The sequence below is a fragment of the Ascaphus truei genome, chromosome 5, assembly GCF_040206685.1.
Source record: "Ascaphus truei isolate aAscTru1 chromosome 5, aAscTru1.hap1, whole genome shotgun sequence".
Taxonomy (NCBI): Eukaryota; Metazoa; Chordata; class Amphibia; order Anura; family Ascaphidae; genus Ascaphus; species Ascaphus truei.
In genome coordinates this window covers 3496327-3518949 of record NC_134487.1, presented here as the reverse complement: position 1 = coordinate 3518949, position 22623 = coordinate 3496327, and the positions used below count along the sequence as shown (strand labels likewise).

Genomic DNA, 22623 nt, shown 5'->3' with positions numbered 1-22623 from the left:
GTCAATATTAGTTGCAAAGTTCTGAGTCTGACTGAAGCTTTTATTAACCTGTACATTACCAGGAAAAGCACTCTGTATTAGAGATGTCACAGCCAAACTGCAAGCAGGCAAGTTCCCCTGAGTGGAAGATGCTATGGAGTGAGCCCATAACCATTTAAATGTGGGAGGGGGTGAGCTTCAATTAGGAAGGAGGTTGCCAACCTCCAATCAGCCATGACTAGCTGGACAAGAATTGTAAAACATACTGGACACCTAACAAGCTCCTATTGAACCCCCAAAATGACCACAACCTCCTTCCTAATTGAAGCTCACCCCCTCCCACATTTAAATGGTTATGGGCTCACTCCATAGCATCTTCCACTCAGGGGAACTTGCCTGCTTGCAGTTTGGCTGTGACATCTCTAATACAGAGTGCTTTTCCTGGTAATGTACAGGTTAATAAAAGCTTCAGTCAGACTCAGAACTTTGCAACTAATATTGACAGATTTACTATAAATCATTCTTCCTGTTATTACACAGGTTATTAAGAATTTATATTAGCGTTAGGGACCCCTGATATGTGGTCTGCCTTGGCGGTGTCTCAGGGGCTTACAACAATTTTGGCCAAAAATGTCAAACTATAAGACCATTTTACTTATTAGATATTTATACATATATATTTAGGCACTGTACCGTGTATGAGTCTCACTGGATGTGCTAAAAACTGAGCTTTGTCTGTGTTTTATGTTCTGTCTCTGGTTTTAAAATGTGTGTATATCTCACACACTGGTTTTATGTGCACATGTTATACACGTGTTTGTGTTTATATATTTCATGTGGGTATGATTTAATGAGGGATGAGCGCGCGGATGTAAGCGCACTCGCAGCGTGCTAAATGCAATAGGCTTATCTGTGTAAGATGCAGGGACTGTGAAGGCGCCGGCTGACAGGACTGGTCCGAGCTCCGGGTAGGGGACGGGTCTTCCACAAAGACGCAACTCCTCAAGTCCTTCCGCCTACGTTTCTCAACCGAACAACCGGGCTTCTTCAGAGGAGTGACCGCCCGGGGACAGGATGAACTTAAATAGAGCGTGCTGGCTCCGCCCACTGATCACATACATGCGCATACACACATACATACTCGCACACGCATATACACGCACACACACATACACGCACACGCATATACACGTACACGCGACGTTTGTGAACCATTTAGGATTGTCGCACATTTCAAACCTAAAATCTTAATCTACATCCTAATAATAGATGCAGATAACCGGATCAAACAAAGGACACAGAAACATGACACATTCCCGACACTTATTTATCCACAAATGATTTAACTTTCAGTACCCACGTGTGTGACAGTCTGTGACCCTTTAGGCTGCGGCCCGGGTGAGGAGAAGTGCGAGTGCTCGGCCCGATCAGATTGCCGGATCTGGGTGCACAGGTCCAAAGTGCGGTTGCGTGCTCGCACACGTGTGCTCGCCCCGGCGCTCTGCTTGGGGAGACACGGAAATTTGTTTTTAGGCGCAATGGATCCCCCCCCCCTTCAGTAACGCCCCCCCAACCCGCGCTCGCAACTTTTAACTGGGCAGGAAAAAGCTCCTGCTCAGTCAGCGCCTGACATCACGCCTCTCGAGCGTCAGCGCGCTTCTCTTCACCCTGGCCACAGCTTTAGGCCGCGCTTGTAGCGACGGCGACACTGATGTTACTGATGTCACGCTGCGGTCATTGGAAAAATCAAATTGATGTGACTTCCATTGATCGCGACCAAGCCGTTGCCTCGCTCCTGCTATAAGCGCACGCGACGGCTTCAATACATTTGTTTTGCCGCGACGTCGCCGGCAGTATACGCGCGGCCTTAGATTCCCTACCTGGTGGCGCCCCCTTGAGCAGCAATGACTGCGCGTTTCCTGTAACTGCCGGTCAGTCTCTCACTTCGGGTTTGAGGAATATTGGCCCATTTCTCCTTACAGAACTGCTTCAGCTCAGTGACATTTGGGGGCTTCCTCGCATGGACAGCTCGCTGCAGGTCCTGTGTAAGAGATGTGTGCAGAGGTATGCAAAATGGAGACCGTTTGTAGGGTGAAATGAATATAAGGCTTTATTGCCTGTTCCTTCAAATAACACCGCAATATACATAAAACAACAAACACCTATCCCTGTGTCAGGGCTAACTCACGCCCCGGCCCCTCTCTGTAAGACTGGGGGGAAAGCCCCTTACCAGTATACCACCCCCAAAGTCTCTGTGGTACCTTAAAGCAGGTGTCCCTTCAGGTCCAGGTGTGTTGGAGGGTCCAGCCTCTGGCAGGTTCCTGTGTCCAGGAAAAGAGGTGTGGTCCCTTTCTGTCTTGTTTTCAATGCCCAGTCCTTCGGTGCACTCAAGACCTCTTTCCTTTTGTCAGCACCCTTGTGTACTGAGGAAAATCTCTTTCTTGTGTCTCACATGACACTTTCACAGAGCTCTCATAAGGCAGGTGGTGTCTGGTCAATTGCTTGACTGCACTTAACCAGCTCCCTGCTGGATTTAAAGGCAGTTTCTTCAGCTGGGATATGTCCCTATTGCATCCTGCCACAACATGTACATGGGGTTTAGGTCCGGACTGTGACTAGGCCATTCTAAAACGTGGCATTTCTTCTGCAGCCACTCTTTTGTACATCTGCTTGTATGTTTAGGATCATTGTCCTGCTGCATGGTCTGCTTCAGCTCACAGACAGATGGCCTGACATTCTCCTCTAGAATCTTCTGATACATTAAAGAATTCATGGTTGTGTCAATGATGGCAAACGGTCCAGGTCTTGAGGCAGCAAAACAGCCCCAAACCATTGTGCTCCCACCACCATGCTTGACAGTTGGGATGAGGATCTTCTGCTCAATCGCAGTGTTTTGGTTTTCACCAAACATAACGTTTCTCATTGAAGCCAAAAAGTTGTACCTTTTGATTTGTCTATCCAGAGAATATTGTTCCAGAAGTCTTGCGAATCATCTATGTGCACTTTGCCGAACTTCAGAAAGGCAGCAATGTTCTTTTTAGAGAGCAGTGATTTCCTCCTGGATATCCTTCCATCAACACCATTCTTGTTCAGTTTTTTTTCTGATAGTTGAGTCATGAACCCTCACATTAGCCAAGGCGAGAGTGGCCTGCAGATTCTTGGATGTTCCTCTGGTGTGCTTTGTGACTTCCTGGAGGATTTGTTCTTGGAGAGATTTTGGTAGGACGACCGCTCCTGGGAAGAGTGACTGTGGTCTTGAATTTTTTGTATTTGTAGATCTGTCTGACAGTGGATTGGTCGAGCCCCAAATCCTTAGAAATAGTTTTGTAACCCTTTCTAGACTGATGAGCTTAAATGATTTTCTGAGGTCCTTAAAGATTTCTTTTGATCGTGGCATTGCGTGTTTCCACACACCTGTATGGTGAAGGCCAAACTCACAAAGTTTCTGATCTTTATATATGGTGGGGCCTCTCAAACTCACCCTGAAGATCTACCTGATTATTTAAACACCTGATTCTAATTATCCCCTTTAATATAGCTATTAAACCCAGGATTTCACATACTTTTGCCCATACCCTGACTCTTAATTACTCATTTTATGTCTAATTCATTCATTTTTGTTTCAAAAGACATGGAATTGGTTAATATAAACCCCTATTGAATATTGAAGAACAGACTGGTTTTGATTCAAGAAGGTTATCTATGGAATTTCCGTAATTATCATTGGGGTTTACATACTGAATGTATATACGCACATACATTTAGTGTGTGTGTGTGGGTAGATATCTCTCTATCTCTCAGGAAAATACGCGGGTAACTACACGTGCTTCTGTACCTGTCTGCTCACAGGAGGCCTGAGCCTCCGCCTCTGGGAGCCTGGGGTGAGCTCTGTCTCTGTGCGTGCAGCGCCTCCGCCTCTGGGAGCCTGGGGTGAGATCTTTCTCTGTGCGTGCAGCGCCTCCACCTCTGGGAGCCTGGGGTGAGCTCTGTCTCTATGCGTGCAGCGCCTCCACCTCTGGGAGCCTGGGGTGAGCTCTGTCTCTGGGCGTGCAGAGCCTCCGCCTCTGGGAGCCTGGGGTGAGCTCTGTCTCTGTGCGTGCAGCGCCTACGCCTCTGGGAGCCTGGGGTGAGATCTTTCTCTGTGCGTGCAGCGCCTCCACCTCTGGGAGCCTGGGGTGAGCTCTGTCTCTATGCGTGCAGCGCCTCCACCTCTGGGAGCCTGGGGTGAGCTCTGTCTCTGGGCGTGCAGAGCCTCCGCCTCTGGGAGCCTGGGGTGAGCTCTGTCTCTGTGCGTGCAGCGCCTCCGCCTCTGGGAGCCTGGGGTGAGATCTTTCTCTGTGCGTGCAGCGCCTCCACCTCTGGGAGCCTGGGGTGAGCTCTGTCTCTGGGCGTGCAGCGCCTCCACCTCTGGGAGCCTGGGGTGAGCTCTGTCTCCGTGTGTGCAGCGCCTCCGCCTCTGGGAGCCTGGGGTGAGCTCTGTCTCTGTGCGTGCAGCGCCTCCGCCTCTAGGAGCCTGGGGTGAGCTCTGTCTCTGTGCGTGCAGCGCCTCCGCCTCTGGGAGCCTGGGTGAGCTCTTTCTCTGTGCGTGCAGCGCCTCCACCTCTGGGAGCCTGGGGTGAGCTCTGTCTCTGTGCGTGCTGCGCCTCCACCTCTGGGAGCCTGGCGTGAGCTCTGTCTCCGTGCGTGCAGCGCCTCCGCCTCTGGGAGCCTGGGTGAGCTCTTTCTCTGTGCGTGCAGCGCCTCCACCTCTGGGAGCATGGGGTGAGCTCTGTCTCTCTGCGTGCTGCGCCTCCACCTCTGGGAGCCTGGCGTGAGCTCTGTCTCCGTGCGTGCAGCGCCTCCGCCTCTGGGAGCCTGGGGTGAGCTCTTTCTCTGTGCGTGCAGCGCCTCCACCTCTGGGAGCCTGGCGTGAGCTCTTTCTCTGTGCGTGCAGCGCCTCCGCCTCTGGGAGCCTGGCGTGAGCTCTGTCTCTGTGCGTGCTGCGCCTCCGCCTCTGGGAGCCTGGCGTGAGCTCTGTCTCCGTGCGTGTAGCGCCTCCGCCTCTGGGAGCCTGGGGTGAGCTCTTTCTCTGTGCGTGCAGCGCCTCCGCCTCTGGGAACCTGGGATGAGCTCTTTCTCCTTATACACAGCGCCTCCACCTATGAGGGATCCCAGCGTGGGTGGGATACCCCCTCACAGGAACCAATAAGCAATAACACAACACAGTGTGTATAACTGATCTTTACTGTAACAATAATACACGACACACACACTGCGTAACACAGTATAGTGCAGTGACCCCAACACTTAGTGGTTCCCCCAAAGTACTGAGGGCGCTGTGGCACCAATAACCCATGGTGTCCGTCCCAGCAATCCCACCCAAATGTGTGGTAGCGCTACCCCTCCTGTAAATGTTGGGTACCTGCCTGGAATAATATATAAAAATGTCAGTGAAATGATCTGAGCAAAGTTATAGGCGAGGAAATGTAGGTGTGACTATGGACATATGCTGCTCAATTAAAGATATTCCAAATCTAACAAAAAATTAGCGCAAGTGTCCAAATTAATAAAATGTTTTTTTTTTATTAATTTGGACACTTGCTCTAATTTTTTGTTTAAACGTGTGTGTGTGTGTGTGTGTGTGTGTGTGTGTACTATATACGCACACACACACACTGAGCGCGGCCACACTGGTGCATGTCTTGATGTGTATATAAAGTTGCTTGTGATGAGTGTTTATAAACATTTTGGATTATTCCTTGCATATATGATAATATATTTGTGTTCTGTGTTACCTGTACACGGCTGTCTGCACCCGCTGCTACACACTCATTTTGATTTCATTGTGCATGTATGTTTTGTGGGTGTGCATGTATGTTTTGTGGGTGTGCATGTATGTTTTGTGGGTGTGCATGTATGTTTTGTGGGTGTGCATGTATGTTCTGTGGGTGTGCATAGTTATGTCAAATTCCGTGTATAAGGTTCGGACATCTTGATGTGAGAGGGGACTGCAGCCGGAGCTGGACAGCATGGCCGGGGATGGACACGGGGTCCCAGAGCTCGACCAGGAGAAGTATGATGCAGATCAGAACGTCAAGATCATCTGTTTGGGGGACAGTGCTGTGGGGAAGTCTAAGTGAGTGACTGACCTCTCATTCCCATCCTACACACCGCAGGGTGACACGCACGCTGTATCCTGTCCCTCACACCGCAAGGGACACCATGTCCTGTCCTTCACACCGCAGTATCCTGTCCCTCACACCGCAGTATCCTGTCCCTCACACCGCAGTATCCTGTCCCTCACACCGCAGTATCCTGTCCCTCACACCGCAGTATCCTGTCCCTCACACCGCAGTATCCTGTCCCTCACACCGCAGTATCCTGTCCCTCACACCGCAGTATCCTGTCCCTCACACCGCAGTATCCTGTCCCTCACACCGCAGTATCCTGTCCCTCACACCGCAGTATCCTGTCCCTCACACCGCAGTATCCTGTCCCTCACACCGCAGTATCCTGTCCCTCACACCGCAGTATCCTGTCCCTCACACCGCAGGGTGACACGCACGCGGTATCCTGTCCCTCACACCGCAGGGGGACACGCACGCGGTATCCTGTCCCTCACACCGCAGGGTGACACGCACGCTGTATCCTGTCCTTCACACCGCAGGGTTGATTTGGATCAGACCAAACGTCTGCAGAGTATCTGTCCCCGTCCAGATTGGTTTCCTACGTAGGTGGTGCACTGAGAAAAATCACACTGACACAGGAGTTCAGAATGATAATGTCTGCCTTTATTACTACAGCCTGCTTTCCTATATAGGAGCTGTAAGGGAGGGTTTGTATATAAAAGGAGCTGTCTCGGGTCTAAAGGTTGTGTGCCAATACACATGTCAGTGTCTCATTGGTTCTTGTTTGGTCTTTTCCTTGTATGGTCTTGTTATTGTAGTTTTTGGACACATCAGCATTTGGGTGGAATTCCTGGGTGCCATCTTGATTTCATAGTTGATGGGAGGGGTAGCTGCGGTAGCCATTTTGAGTAAAGAACATAGCAAGGTATTACAGATGAAGAAATAGGCATTTTATTCAATCCATCACAGTCCCCCCTTGAAATGTCTATTTCTGAGTCTGTCCCTAGATGTATACTAACTCATCTGTCCAGATGTGCCTGGGAACTCTTTTGTGCTGTACGTTAGACGAGTCATGGCTTGTCCATGACCCCCCTTGCCACAGACTTTGCACATAAGGAAGTCAGATGCTGTCCCTATGGGTTTATACTATTGTACTTAACTGGGAGGGACTGTAACGGAGTAAATGGACCATCTTCCGAGAGTGGAGTATTATTATCTGACTGCAGAAAAAAGGTAGGAGTGCTATTGTCAACAGCTTTGGTCATGAACTTTTTAAAACATGGGAGAACACAGCAGACAATAATCCCAAGCAAGACAAAAATAATAACTATTGCGATGCCTATTTGGGCAAGAATCTTTTGCCATCCTGTCTTTCCTTGCTAGACCATTTTGTGGTCGGTATCCCCAATCTGCTCCCGTGTTCCATCCTACTGCTCCCCAGTAATCACATTCCTGTCCCCAATAACTGTCTGTGATACATATATATGTAGCTCTAGAGTTTGGAGTGTCTCGGTACATATTACACTGCCAATGCGTTGAGGGGCAGCTGACAATATTACAATAATCAAAGGAGAAGGTAGCTGCTACATGAGTATTGGATTAATTATACCAAAACGTGACTACCCCTTCATGTTGGGTGATAGCAATCTCTTGTGGCCCCCCCACCCCCAAACCCAACAAGCAAAAGATATATAGAATCATTTTCCTTCTGAGGTGTCCTTGTTGGGAGCTGGAACCTTCTTGCAATGAGAGGCGTGTATCCAGGTGTTCTTGCCAGCTAGTTTGACTGATGTGGCTGTGGTCAACAGAACTTGGAAAGGACCATCATATCTCGGCTCTAGGGAGTGTTTATATCATATGAAAGAAAAAAGAACCCAGTCTTCCAGCACTCGATCACAATAAATGTATAGTTGTAAGTTTAAAATACTTTATTGATAACCATGAATAAAAAATAGGGTGTTAAAACGTGATTAAATGGTATAATTCAACAGCACGTGACTGTATCCTTGATAACCCACCTAGGGTTAGGTGGGTAGATGTAATAAGATCCCTAATAGATACTCGGGATCGGACGCTATAAGTTATAGCTACCTAAAGGTATAGGAAAGGAGCCTATGAGAGCCCACTAAAAGACTATCTCCATGTGAGTGTATCTAGGCGTATAATGCGTACTCAATTGATACACTGAGGATATGTACATTAGCACACTGTGGCATAATGTGCGATAGGTTAGACCTGAGTCATATCTGCCCCTGATTGAGATTGCACTGGTGGCTACATAAACTCACCAGCGCTGTCAGAGCCAGGTCTATGATGAGAACCTGTGTAGCCCACACTACTAAAAATAGGGGCAGACTAATAGGCAGACTCTAAGGTAAGATATATGATTGTTGGCATAACTAGGGCATAAGATAGTCACCAAAACACCTATACTGCAAACGATGTTTATTGTAGAAACACCTTTTGTAGCCGTGTTGAAACAGTAGTGTTATAGAGGTGTTTATAAACCAGTTAGGTACACCCTCACTTCTGTCAGTGAGGTGTCAGTGGTATCTGTCAATTCAAAGCTGCTAGTGCATAATGCTCTGCAATCAATGTAAAACGCTGTATTAGGAGCCAAATGCAAACACCCTGCACACATAGGCAATTCACCCTTAACATAACAAGGTGGTGTGGTACGCAAAAAGGGTGGGGGGTAGCATGGAAGCAACCTCCACAGTGATTGCAGTGGCACAGCTGAGGTCAGCGCTGACCAGTGAGGCTGTGGTGTGCAATAAACAGCTATGACCCACTGAGGAGCTGCTCAGCAGATAACAGGTTAATGCGCAATAGAAATGCCAGTGATCACTGCTAATAAATGAGTTGGATATATAGGTGGTCAATAATGGGGTTAGGTCAGTAAAGCCCATAAGCACACCACCCCCCCTCAAATAAAAGCTGGTATATATGTATTACAAAATAGAAGGGAGCCGGTCTAGCTACTGATCGCATAGTCCCCTATACTGTATCAGCGCTGATCTTGGTTATATCAGCGCGGATATGCTCGAGGACATGCCTGTCTAAGAGGTGAGTGACTCAGTGACCCCCTCAGGCTGGAGGATCCCGCCATAGAGTAGTAAAGCGCGATCCAGAATAGACATACACATCGAGGGAAGCTAGAAGTATAATAGCGCTGATTAATATCCATATGCTGCTACATTTAAATAAACAAGCTTCCCGCGTGTGCAGGAGGTAAGTGGCCACACCTCTATAACACTACTGTTTCAACACTGCTACAAAAGGTGTTTCTACAATAAACATCGTTTGCAGTATAGGTGTTTTGGTGACTATCTTATGCCCTAGTTATGCCAACAATCATATATCTTACCTTAGAGTCTGCCTATTAGTCTGCCCCTATTTTTAGTAGTGTGGGCTACACAGGTTCTCATCATAGACCTGGCTCTGACAGCGCTGGTGAGTTTATGTAGCCACCAGTGCAATCTCAATCAGGGGCAGATATGACTCAGGTCTAACCTATCGCACATTATGCCACAGTGTGCTAATGTACATATCCTCAGTGTATCAATTGAGTACGCATTATACGCCTAGATACACTCACATGGAGATAGTCTTTTAGTGGGCTCTCATAGGCTCCTTTCCTATACCTTTAGGTAGCTATAACTTATAGCGTCCGATCCCGAGTATCTATTAGGGATCTTATTACATCTACCCACCTAACCCTAGGTGGGTTATCAAGGATACAGTCACGTGCTGTTGAATTATACCATTTAATCACGTTTTAACACCCTATTTTTTATTCATGGTTATCAATAAAGTATTTTAAACTTACAACTATACATTTATTGTGATTGAGTGCTGGACGACTGGGTTCTTTTTTCTTTCATATGATATAATCACGTCTCCATCCAGTCAGCACCTCACTGTGGTTCAACACTAGCTGTGCGGGTTTTCTTTGCGTGTAGCTCTAGGGAGTGTTTCCTTACAATTTTCTTCACGAGTACCCAGTCTCCGGGCACGAGTTTGAGTTCCGGTATCTAGATCTGGAATAGAAGAAAACACTCGACCATGCATATTGGTTAGTCCTTGCGCTAAGGCAGTTACATATTTGGTCAAAACATCAGACTGCATTTGTACCTGCTGTGGGTAGTAACAACAACCAAGTCTGGGGGCAGTACCAAACAGTATCTCAAATGGCGATAGAGCATGTTCCCCTCGTGGGGTGTATTGAACACTGAACAAAGCAATGGGTAGACTATCTGGCCAGGGCATATTTGTTTCCTGGGCCATTTTCAACATTCTAGTTTTCAGTATGCCATTCATTCTTTCTACCTTTCTGCTACTCTGGGGATGGTATGGGGTGTGGAAAGCAAGGGTGGTCCCTAGCGCGGACCAAATTTCTTTAGCTAGCGTAGCAGTGAAAGCGGGGCCTTGGTCGCTTTCTATTACTTCTTGTACCCCATATCTACAAACCACCTCTGTCAGGAGTTTTTTTTGCTGTGAGATTGGTGACAGGATAGGCTTCTGGCCATCCTGAAAACATATCTACAATTACTAAAGCATATTCAAAACGGCCCGAATTTGGCATCTGAATATGGTCAATCTGGATACGCTGGAAAGGGTATAAGGGCCTTGCAAGGTGTTTCTGCGGTGGTTTTTCCACACGTCCTGGGTTACACTTTGCACAAATTGTACATGATTTGCAGAAATTACTAGTCATTGGGGTAATTCCAGGCGCCACATAGTATTTGTCGATCAGTGCATTCATAAGAGTCTTCGAGAGATGTGCTGCTCCATGTGCCCATTGTACCACAGCAGGATACAGTGCCCGTGGCAGACAAAGTTTCTTTTTGTACTCGTAAATTCCTTCTTGGGGTGATGCACCTCTTTTCTTCCAGCTTTCCTTTTCTTCCTTTGTTGCAGATTCTTGCAACTTCTTCAGATATTCTCGATTTACTGGGAGGTTCTGCATTAACGGAACCATCCTTGTCGTGTCCACTCAATCTTCCACTTCTCGTATCCCGCTGGCAGCTTGTTTTGCCGCGTCATCCGCCAGATGGTTTCCTCTGGCTTCTTCTGTGTTCAGTTTCCCATGGGCTTTTACCTTTAGGATGGCCACGTGGCTTGGAAGGAGTAGGGCGTCCATCAGAGCTTGTATGGCTGAGCTGTGTTTCACTGGTGTTCCTGCTGCTGTCAGAAATCCCCTGGTTTGCCAAATGACGCCAAAATCGTATGCTACACCAAAGGCATATCTAGAGTCAGTGTAGATATTCGCCGTTTGTCCTTCTGCCAGTTTACACGCTGCAGTGAGAGCTTGTAGTTCGGCTTCATGTGCAGATGCTGTTGACGGTAGTGTGCTTGACAGTAGGACCACAGAGTCTGTGGTGACAGCATAACCCGTATGGTAGGTGCCTTGTTGATCAGCATATCGAGAACCATCCACAAACAGGATTAGATCTGGGTTCTGTATCGGCGTTTCACTCACCGTGGGCAAATGAGCTGTTTCTAGCTTCATGAGTTCGAAGCAATCATGGGGTAGGTCGGCTCCAGCTGTACTTTGTTCTTGTTCGTGTCCCTGCACATCTTCCCCCTCGGGAAGTGGAAGAAGAGTGGAGGGGTTAAGCACTTGGCACCGGAGAAGTGTGACATTGTCTGGAATGAGAAACGAGCATTGTAACCTGAGGTGTCTGGCAGCAGACAGATGTTTTGGCTGTGTCTGATCGAGAATAGCAGCAATGTCATGTGGTGCCAGGAGAATGAGGTCATGCCCTAGAACGATATCCTAAGTTTTATCCAGCAGTGCTTGAGCAGCAAAGACAGCACGAAGACAGGACGGTCCACCACGAGCCACAGCGTCGAGACGGCTGGAGTAATAACCAATAGGTCAACATCGGCCAGCATGTGAAACACTCCAGTTTCATGTCCATTTTGTTCTGATACGAAAAGCTTGAAGGGTAAATCATAGTCTCGGAGGCCCAAGGCAGGGGCCGAGGATATTACCTGTTTGAGAACAGTGAAATTCTTGGAAGCCTCTGGGGTCATCTGGAAGGGATTTGTTGTTAAGACATCGTACAATGGTTGCATCATTTACTGCTTGAAGATCTTGAACCATTCTACACTTATCAGGTTCACCCTTCGCGGTGCGTTTCTTCACAGGGAAAAGAGGGGTATTGCAGGGTGAGGTGCAAGGTATTAATGCGCCATTTGCAAGGAGAGTGTCATATTCTCTAGCCTGCTGTACCTATGCTTGGCCACCGGGACTGCTGCCACTCTAAATGTCTTGTTATAGCCTGCAGTACCTAAACTTGTCCACCGGGATTGCTGCTGCTAAACTAGGAACATTCCAGAACCTGTTACCTGACACCTCTGCACCTGTGCTCCACCTCTCAGCCTGCCTATATAACCTCCCTTTCCTGTTCATCCTTGCCTGTTTATACTGGTTCCTTAGCACCTGCAAGGTTCTTGTGTTTACTGCTGTGTTAGCTATTGCTATCATCCTGTTCCAGTTTCCTCGTTGCCGACCTCTGCTTGTTTCTTGACTTCGCTACCTGCCGCCTGCCTCGGACCCCTGCTTGTTACCTGACTTCGCTACCTGCCGCCTGCCTCGGACCCCAGCTTGTTTCCTGACTTCGCTACCTGCCGCCTGCCTCGGATCTCTGCTTGTGACCCCTACTTCGCTCCCTGCTGTTCCTGCCACTGGGATCCACTTCAGCCGAAGTCCAATCCTTGACAGAGAGCCTTAACATGTTTAGTGATAGCATCAGCTTGTGCTATCTTTAGTGGGTATTATAACCTAGGCTAGGGGACCTTCTCCTTCCCGGGCGGCTACGGCTAGAAGGGGGGTTGACACAGACTTGCCGAATTCCTAGCGGGGCTGGTCCCCACCATGATTGGTGGGCTGAAAGGGCATTTGACGGGGAGGTAGCTGGTCATCGGGGTAGTGATTGTTTGGGGTGAAAGGACTGGCATCAGGGGCATTAGGGGTGCAGTCGGGGTGTAATAGGAACCGTCCGCCTGCAGCACAAGATATAGTTGTGCTACATGGGCAGTCAAGGTTGGTTTGTCATTCGTGAGCGGGGTAGTGGGTTGTATAGGTGAGGGTGCTGTTGGAGCTGGGTGCGAAGGTAACAAAGGAGTGAGTACAGGTGAATCAGTCACACCAGGGCGCTGCACACCACAATTATAACCATCTTCCCTGCATTGGGGGTTTTGGGTGCCACACCTTAAACATGTCCAGGGGGGTGGGTCAGCACCAGCATAGGGTGGGGGTTGGTCATTTTCAGGGGGGTTACTTGTACAGTCGTCGCAAGGGTGATAAATAAATACAACCTTCCCTCCCTTTTCTATCTCCTGCTCGGTCCATTTTTCTCTGTGGACAGCCTTGGCAACATTAAACCAGGCTTCCGCTGTCTTCAGCAGGTTGTCATCACTCAAAATTCCTCTCTTTTCTTTCAATATTTTTCGCCACATTTCTGGCTGCAATCTGCCTTTTGCTGCAGTAATTCCACATACTTTAAACAGTCTACTTACTTTCTTTTTCACTTGTTATTATATTAACTTCTGTCCTGGCAATGTTAAAATAAATGCAGCGGGACCCTTCTGTCCCTCAACAGAATTCTTTTGACCCATATTAACGTAAGGTATGTTTCCCTGTGGGATTCAAAAACACACGAGACGGCGCTCCCTGAGCTTATCAATCAATAACAAAAACAGAAAAAGACCCCTCTTTCATTTAAACATCTGCGCAATTTCCGTATCTTTTGCACATTCCTTTGGAGGAGAAACGGGTTTTTTTTGGCGCGGTCTGTGCTGCTGTTGTTCTGATTCTCTTTCTTGTTGCCATTAGAATATAAGGAGAAAGAATATTTTCTGGTTTTAAAAGACCCATTCGTGTGGCCAGTACGAACAAACCTTTTAAAAAAATGTTTACCAGTTACAGGGCAACTTCCATTCTTTTCCGTTCTCTTCTCTCTCTTTCCGCCACTAGGTGGCAGGCTAAGACTCCTTTCTCTGTCTTACTTGCCTGTGTTCCCATGGTTACACACTTTATGGCACCAAAATGAATCCGAGCTTTTCCTCACTTTTTTTTTTTTAAGGCTGCACTGCAATTACTAGCAAAAATGTCCTGCCTTTTTTTCCCACTTATAACACTTTCTGTCCCTTTCAAACAATATACACAGTCTCTAATTGTATCCCAATTTCTGCATATAAACCTTTCATAAAAATAACCCTCAATACCTACTTCCTCAACACCATCATATGCCTTGATTATCTATCGGCAAATTCACTTGCCTATTTCTTTCCTATTCACTTTTCTTTTTTACTGCAAAGCGTACGTTATTGCGGAAAAAACAGGAGTTCGGGCAGTTTAACGTCTAGGGGTTATCGCCCAAGTAACTGTGGGCTATATCCTTCCTTCCTTTTTTTTTTTTTACTCAACAATCCCCACCCGTCCTCATGAATTCTCAACACTAATACACAAACACATTTTGGACATAACATACAACTTGATTACGAGAGAGAGGAAAAGGTTTGGTCAGGAATCAGTCGGCAGGATTCCGCGCTGTTACCAACCGTAACGCGCACCTTAACACCCCTCCCTCTGCAACGCGCCAACCACGCAGTCACTACAGGGATCACCGTGTTCCTCTCTGAACCGACTTTCCCTTACTTCCCCATTCCCCTCCTTCCACCAAGTTTACAGCTTACAATGACAAGACCTCTAGTCAGCCGGCAAAAATCCCACTCCACTTCGGGCTCCCACTTGCGGCACTGACTAACACATATAACATATAAACATATACCGGGTGACAGATAGGGCTAGGTAACAGGTTTGAGTTTAAAACGGGCTCCGGGCAAGATATCTACCTGTCTTTAGGTGACCTTCGGAGAGCTGTATGAGACACAGAAATAGACCAACAGCGGAGACAGTGCGTATCGGTAGATAATAAATGTTATCTTACCGTACTCCAGAGGTAATCAGTCTCCTGCCGCGTCCGCATTTGGTCCACCTCGGTCCCTCTGTTCACGGCTGTCTGTTGGTTCACAACCCGGATGCCCCACGTTGGGCGCCAGATGATTTGGATCAGACCAAACGTCTGCAGAGTATCTGTCCCCGTCCAGTTTGGTTTCCTACGTAGGTGGTGCACTGAGAAAAATCACACTGACACAGGAGTTCAGAATGATAATGTCTGCCTTTATTACTACAGTCTGCCTTTATTACTACAGCCTATATAGGAGCTGTAAGGGAGGGTTTGTATGCAAAAGGAGCTGTCTCAGGTCTAAAGGTTGTGTGCCAATACACATGTCAGTGTCTCATTGGTTCTTGTTGGGTCTTTTCCTTGTATGGTCTTGTTATTGTAGTTTTTGGACACACCAGTATTTGAGTGGAATTCCTGGGTGCCATCTTGATTTCATAGTTGATGGGAGGGGTAGCTGCGGTAGCCATTTTGAGTAAGGAAACATAGCAAGGTATTACAGATGAAGAAATAGGCATTTTATTCAATCCATCACAGGGTGACATGCACGCGGTATCCTGTCCCTCACACCGCAGGGTGACACGCACGCGCTATCCTGTCCCTCACACCGCAGGGTGACACACGGTATTCTGTCCCTCACACCGCAGGGTGACACGCGGTATCCTGTCCCTCACACCGCAGGGTGACACGCACGCGGTATCCTGTCCCTCACACCGCAGGGTGACACACGGTATCCTGTCCCTCACACCGCAGGGTGACACGCACGCAGTATCCTGTCCCTCACACCGCAGGGTGACACGCGGTATCCTGTCCCTCACACCGCAGGGTGACACGCACGCGGTATCCTGTCCCTCACACCGCAGGGTGACACGCACGCTGTATCCTGTCCCTCACACCGCAGGGTGACACGCACGCGGTATCCTGTCCCTCACACCGCAGGGTGACACGCACGCTGTATCCTGTCCCTCACACCGCAGGGTGACACGCACGCGGTATCCTGTCCCTCACACCGCAGGGTGACACGCACGCGGTATCCTGTCCCTCACACCGCAGGGTGACACGCACGCGGTATCCTGTCCCTCACACCGCAGGGTGACACGCACGCGGTATCCTGTCCCTCACACCGCAGGGTGACACGCACGCGGTATCCTGTCCCTCACACCGCAGGCTGACACGCACGCGGTATCCTGTCCCTCACACCGCAGGCTGACACGCACGCGCTATCCTGTCCCTCACACCGCAGGGTGACACGCACGCGCTATCCTGTCCCTCACACCGCAGGGTGACACGCAGTATCCTGTCCCTCACACCGCAGGGTGACACGCACGCGGTATCCTGTCCCTCACACCGCAGGGGGACACGCACTCGGTATCCTGTCCCTCACACCGCAGGGGGACACGCACGCGGTATCCTGTCCCTCACACCGCAGGGTGACACGCACGCGGTATCCTGTCCCTCACACCGCAGGGTGACACGCACGCGGTATCCTGTCCCTCACACCGCAGGGTGACACGCACGCTGTATCCTGTCCCTCACACCGCAGGGTGACACGCAGGTGGTATCCTGTCCCTCACACCGCAGGCTGACACGCAGGCGGTATCCTGTCCCTCACACCGCAGGGTGACACGCACGCGGTATCCTGTCCCTCACACCGCAGGGTGACACGCACGTGGTATCCTGTCCCTCACACCGCAGGGTGACACGCACGCGGTATCCTGTCCCTCACACCGCAGGGTGACACGCACGCGGTATCCTGTCCCTCACACCGCAGGGTGACACGCACGCGGTATCCTGTCCCTCACACCGCAGGGTGACACGCACGCGGTATCCTGTCCCTCACACCGCAGGGTGACACGCGGTATCCTGTCCCTCACACCGCAGGGTGACACGCGGTATCCTGTCCCTCACACCGCAGGGTGACACGCACGCGGTATCCTGTCCCTCACACCGCAGGGTGACACGCACGCGGTATCCTGTCCCTCACATCACAGGGTGACACACGGTGTCCTGTCCCTCACACGGCAGGGTGACACGCACGCGGTAGCAGGGTGACACGCACGCGGTATCCTGTCCCTCACACCGCAGGGGTGACACGCACGCGGTATCCTGTCCCTCACACCGCAGGGTGACACGCACGCGGTATCCTGACCCTCACACCGCAAGGGTGACACGCACGCGATATCCTGTCCCTCACACCGCAGGGTGACACGCACGCGGTATCCTGTTCCTCACACCGGCAGGGTGACACGCAGCTGTATCCTGTCCCTCACACCGCAGGGTGACATGCACGCGGTATCCTGTCCCTCACACCGCAGGGTGACATGCACGCGGTATCCTGTCCTTCACACCGCAGGGTGACACGCGGTATCCTGTCCCTCACACCGCAGGGTGACCCGCCGCTGTATCCTGTCCCTCAGACCGCAGGGTGACACGCACGCGGTATCCTGTCCCTCACACCGCAGGGTGACACGCACGCGGTATCCTGTCCCTCACACGCAGGGTGACACGCATGCGGTATCCTGTCCCTCACACCGCAGGGTGACACGCACGCAGTATCCTGTCCCTCACACCGCAGGGTGACACGCGGTATCCTGTCCCTCACACCGCAGGGTGACACGCACGCGGTATCCTGTCCCTCACACCGCAGGGTGACACGCACGCGGTATCCTGTCCCTCACACCGCAGGGTGACACGCACGCGGTATCCTGTCCCTCACACCGCAGGGTGACACGCACGCGGTATCCTGTCCCTCACACCGCAGGGTGACACGCACTCGGTATCCTGTCCCTCACACCGCAGGGGTGACACGCACGCGGTATCCTGTCCCTCACACCACAGGGTAACACGCGGTATCCTGACCCTCACACCGCAAGGGTGACACGCACGCGGTATCCTGTCCCTCACACCGCAGGGTGACACGCACGCGGTATCCTGTCCCTCACACCGCAGGGTGACACGCACGCGGTATCCTGTCCCTCACACCACAGGGTGACACGCGGTATCCTGTCCCTCACACCGCAGGGTGACACGCACGCGGTATCCTGTCCCTCACACCGCAGGGTGACACGCGGTATCCTGGTCCCTCACACCGCAGGGTGACACGCGGTATCCTGTCCCTCACACCACAGGGTGACACGCACGCGGTATCCTGTCCCTCACACCGCAGGGTGACACACGGTGTCCTGTCCCTCACACGGCAGGGTGACACGCACGCGGTAGCAGGGTGACACGCACGCGGTATCCTGTCCCTCACACCGCAGGGTGACACGCACGCGGTATCCTGTCCCTCACACCGCAGGGTGACACGCACGCGGTATCCTGTCCTCACACCGCAGGGTGACACGCACGCGGTATCCTGTCCCTCACACCGCAGGGTGACACGCACGCGGTATCCTGTCCCTCACACCGCAGGGTGACACGCGGTATCCTGTCCCTCACACCGCAGGGTGACACGCACGCGGTATCCTGTCCCTCACACCGCAGGGTGACACGCACGCGGTATCCTGTCCCTAACACCGCAGTGGTGACACGCACGCGGTATCCAGTCCCTCACACCGCAGGGTGACACGCACGCGGTATCCAGTCCCTCACACCGCAGGGTGACACGCACGCGGTATCCTGTCCCTCACACCGCAGGGTGACACACAGTATCCTGTCCCTCACACCGCAGGGTGACACGCACTCAGTATCCTGTCCCTCACACCGCAGGGTGACACGCACGCGGTATCCTGTCCCTCACACCGCAGGGTGACACGCGGTATCCTGTCCCTCACACCGCAGGGTGACACGCACGCGGTATCCTGTCCCTCACACCGCAGGGTGACACGCACGCGGTATCCTGTCCTCACACCGCAGGGGTGACACGCACGCGGTATCCTGTCCCTCACACCGCAGGGTGACACGCACGCTGTCTCCTGTCCCTCACACCGCAGGGTGACACGCACGCGGTATCCTGTCCCTCACACCGCAGGGTGACACGCGGTATCCTGTCCCCTCACACCGCAGGGTGACACGCGGTATCCTGTCCCTCACACCGCAGGGTGACACGCGGTATCCTGTCCCTCACATCGCAGGGTGACACGCGGTATCCTGTCCCTCACACCGCAGGGTGACACGCGGTATCCTGTCCCTCACACCGCAGGGTGACACGCGGTATCCTGTCCCTCACATCGCAGGGTGACACGCGGTATCCTGTCCCTCACACCGCAGGGTGACACGCACGCTGTCTCCTGTCCCTCACACCGCAGGGTGACACGCACGCGGTATCCTGTCCCTCACACCGCAGGGTGACACGCGGTATCCTGTCCCTCACACCGCAGGGTGACACGCGGTATCCTGTCCCTCACACCGCAGGGTGACACGCGGTATCCTGTCCCTCACATCGCAGGGTGACACGCGGTATCCTGACCCTCACACCGCAGGGTGACACGCACGCGGTATCCTGTCCCTCACACCGCAGGGGGACACGCGGTATCCTGTCCTCACACCGCAGGGTGACACGCACGCGGTATCCTGTCCCTCACACCGCAGGGTGACACGCACGCGGTATCCTGTCCCTCACACCGCAGGGTGACACGCACGCGGTATCCTGTCCCTCACACCGCAGGGTGACACGCGGTATCCTGTCCCTCACACCGCAGGGTGACACGCACGCGGTATCCTGTCCCTCACACCGCAGGGTGACATGCACGCGGTATCCTGTCCCTCACACCGCAGGGTGACACGCACGCGGTATCCTGACCCTCACACCGCAGGGTGACACGCACGCGGTATCCTGTCCTCACACCGCAGGGTGACACGCACGCGGTATCCTGTCCTCACACCGCAGGGTGACACGCACGCGGTATCCTGTCTCTCACACCGCAGGGTGACACGCACGCGGTATCCTGTCCCTCACACCCGCAGGGTGACACGCGGTATCCTGTCCCTCACACCGCAGGGTGACACGCGGTATCCTGTCCCTCACACCGCAGGGTGACACGCACCGGTATCCTGTCCCTCACACCGCAGGGTGACACGCACGCGGTATCCTGTCCCTCACACCGCAGGGTGACACGCACGCGGTATCCTGTCCCTCACACCGCAGGGTGACACGCACGCGGTATCCTGTCCCTCACACCGCAGGGTGACACGCACGCGGTATCCTGTCCCTCACACCGCAGGGTGACACGCACGCGGTATCCTGTCCCTCACACCGCAGGGTGACACGCACGGGTATCCTGTCCCTCACACCGCAGGGTGACACGCTCGCGGTATCCTGACCCTCACACCGCAGGGTGACACGCACTGCGGTCTCCTGTCCCTCACACCGCAGGGTGACACGCGGTATCCTGTCCCTCACACCGCAGGGTGACACACGGTATCCTGTCCCTCACACCGCAGGGTGACACGCACGCGGTATCCTGTCCCTCACAACCGCAGGGTGACACGCGGTATCCTGTCCCTCACACCGCAGGGTGACACGCACGCGGTATCCTGTCCCTCACACCGCAGGGTGACACGCACGCGGTATCCTGTCCCTCACACCGCAGGAGGACACGCACGCAGTATCCTGTCCCTCACACCGCAGGGTGACACGCACGCGGTATCCTGTCCCTCACACCGCAGGGTGACACGCGCGCGGTATCCTGTCTCTCACACCGCAGGGTGACACGCGGTATCCTGTCCCTCACACCGCAGGGTGACACGCGCGCGGTATCCTGTCTCTCACACCGCAGGGTGACACGCACGCGGTATCCTGTCCCTCACACCGCAGGGTGACACGCAGGCGGTATCCTGTCCCTCACACCGCAGGGTGACACGCGGTATCCTGTCCCTCACACCGCAGGGTGACACGCGCGCGGTATCCTGTCTCTCACACCGCAGGGTGACACGCACGCGGTATCCTGTCCCTCACACCGCAGGGTGACACGCAGGCGGTATCCTGTCCCTCACACCGCAGGGTGACACGCACGCGGTATCCTGTCCCTCACACCGCAGGGTGACACGCGGTATCCTGTCCCTCACACCGCAGGGTGACACGCACGCGGTATCCTGTCCCTCACACCGCAGGGTGACATGCACGCGGTATCCTGTCCCTCACACCGCAGGGTGACACGCACGCGGTATCCTGTCCCTCACACCGCAGGGTGACACGCGGTATCCTGTCCCTCACACCGGAGGGTGACACGCACACGATATTCTGTCCCTCACACAGCAGGGTGACACGCACGCGGTATCCTGTCCCTCACACCACAGGGTGACATGCACGCTGCCTCCTGTCCCTCACACCGCAGGGTGACACGCACGCGGTTTCCCTGTCCCTCACACCGCAGGGTGACACGCGTATCCTGTCCCTCACACCGCAGGGTGACACGCGGTATCCTGTCCCTCACACCGCAGGGTGACACGCGGTATCCTGACCCTCACACCGCAGGGTGACACGCACGCGGTCTCCTGTCCCTCACACCGCAGGGTGACACGCACGCGGTCTCCTGTCCCTCACACCGCAGGGTGACCACACGGTATCCTGACCCTCACACCGCAGGGTGACACACGGTGTCCTGTCCCTCACACGGCAGGGTGACACGCACGCGGTATCCTGTCCCTCACACCGCAGGGTGACACGCGGTATCCTGTCCCTCACACCGCAGGCTGACACGCACGCAGTATCCTGTCCCTCACAACCCGCAGGGTGACTCGCGGTATCCTGTCCCTCACATCGCAGTGTGACACGCACGCGGTATCCTGTCCCTCACACCGCAGGGTGACACGCACGCGGTATCCTGTCCCTCACACCACAGGGTGACACACGGTATCCTGACCCTCACACCGCAGGGTGACACACAGTGTCCTGTCCCTCACACGGCAGGGTGACACGCACGCGGTAGCAGGGTGACACGCACGCGGTATCCTGTCCCTCACACCGCAGGGTGACACACAGTGTCCTGTCCCTCACACGGCAGGGTGACACGCACGCGGTAGCAGGGTGACACGCACGCGGTATCCTGTCCCTCACACCACAGGGTGACACACGGTATCCTGACCCTCACACCGCAGGGTGACACACAGTGTCCTGTCCCTCACACGGCAGGGTGACACGCACGCGGGTAGCAGGGTGACAAACGCTACGCGGTATCCTGTCCCTCACACCGCAGGGTGACACACAGTATCCTGTCCCTCACACCGCAGGGTGACACGCACGCTGTCTCCTGTCCCTCACACCGCAGGGTGACACGCACGCGGTATCCTGTCCCTCACACCGCAGGGTGACACGCGGTATCCTGTCCCTCACACCGCAGGGTGACACGCGGTATCCTGTCCCTCACACCGCAGGGTGACACGCGGTATCCTGTCCCTCACATCGCAGGGTGACACGCGGTATCCTGTCCCTCACACCGCCCAGGGTGACACGCGGTATCCTGTCCCTCACACCGCAGGGTGACACGCGGTATCCTGTCCCTCACATCGCAGGGTGACACGCGGTATCCTGTCCCTCACACCGCAGGGTGACACGCACGCTGTCTCCTGTCCCTCACACCGCAGGGTGACACGCACGCGGTATCCTGTCCCTCACACCGCAG

General features: G+C 53.0%; 1 protein-coding gene across 3 annotated transcripts in view; it reads left to right on the top strand.

Moving 5' to 3' along the window:
• Window positions 1-22623, top strand: part of RABL2B (RAB, member of RAS oncogene family like 2B) — a 93019-nt gene that overhangs the window by 2091 nt on the left and 68305 nt on the right. The window contains exons 1-2 of one of the 3 annotated variants that reach the window (XM_075599246.1): window positions 1985-2043; window positions 5940-6094. In XM_075599246.1, the coding sequence (XP_075455361.1) occupies window positions 5988-6094 (107 nt within the window). In that variant the 5' untranslated portion in view covers window positions 1985-2043; window positions 5940-5987. Of the gene's footprint in view, window positions 1-1984; window positions 2044-5916; window positions 6095-22623 lie in introns of those variants that run through there. The other 2 variants (XM_075599245.1, XM_075599244.1) reach the window with 2 other exon arrangements.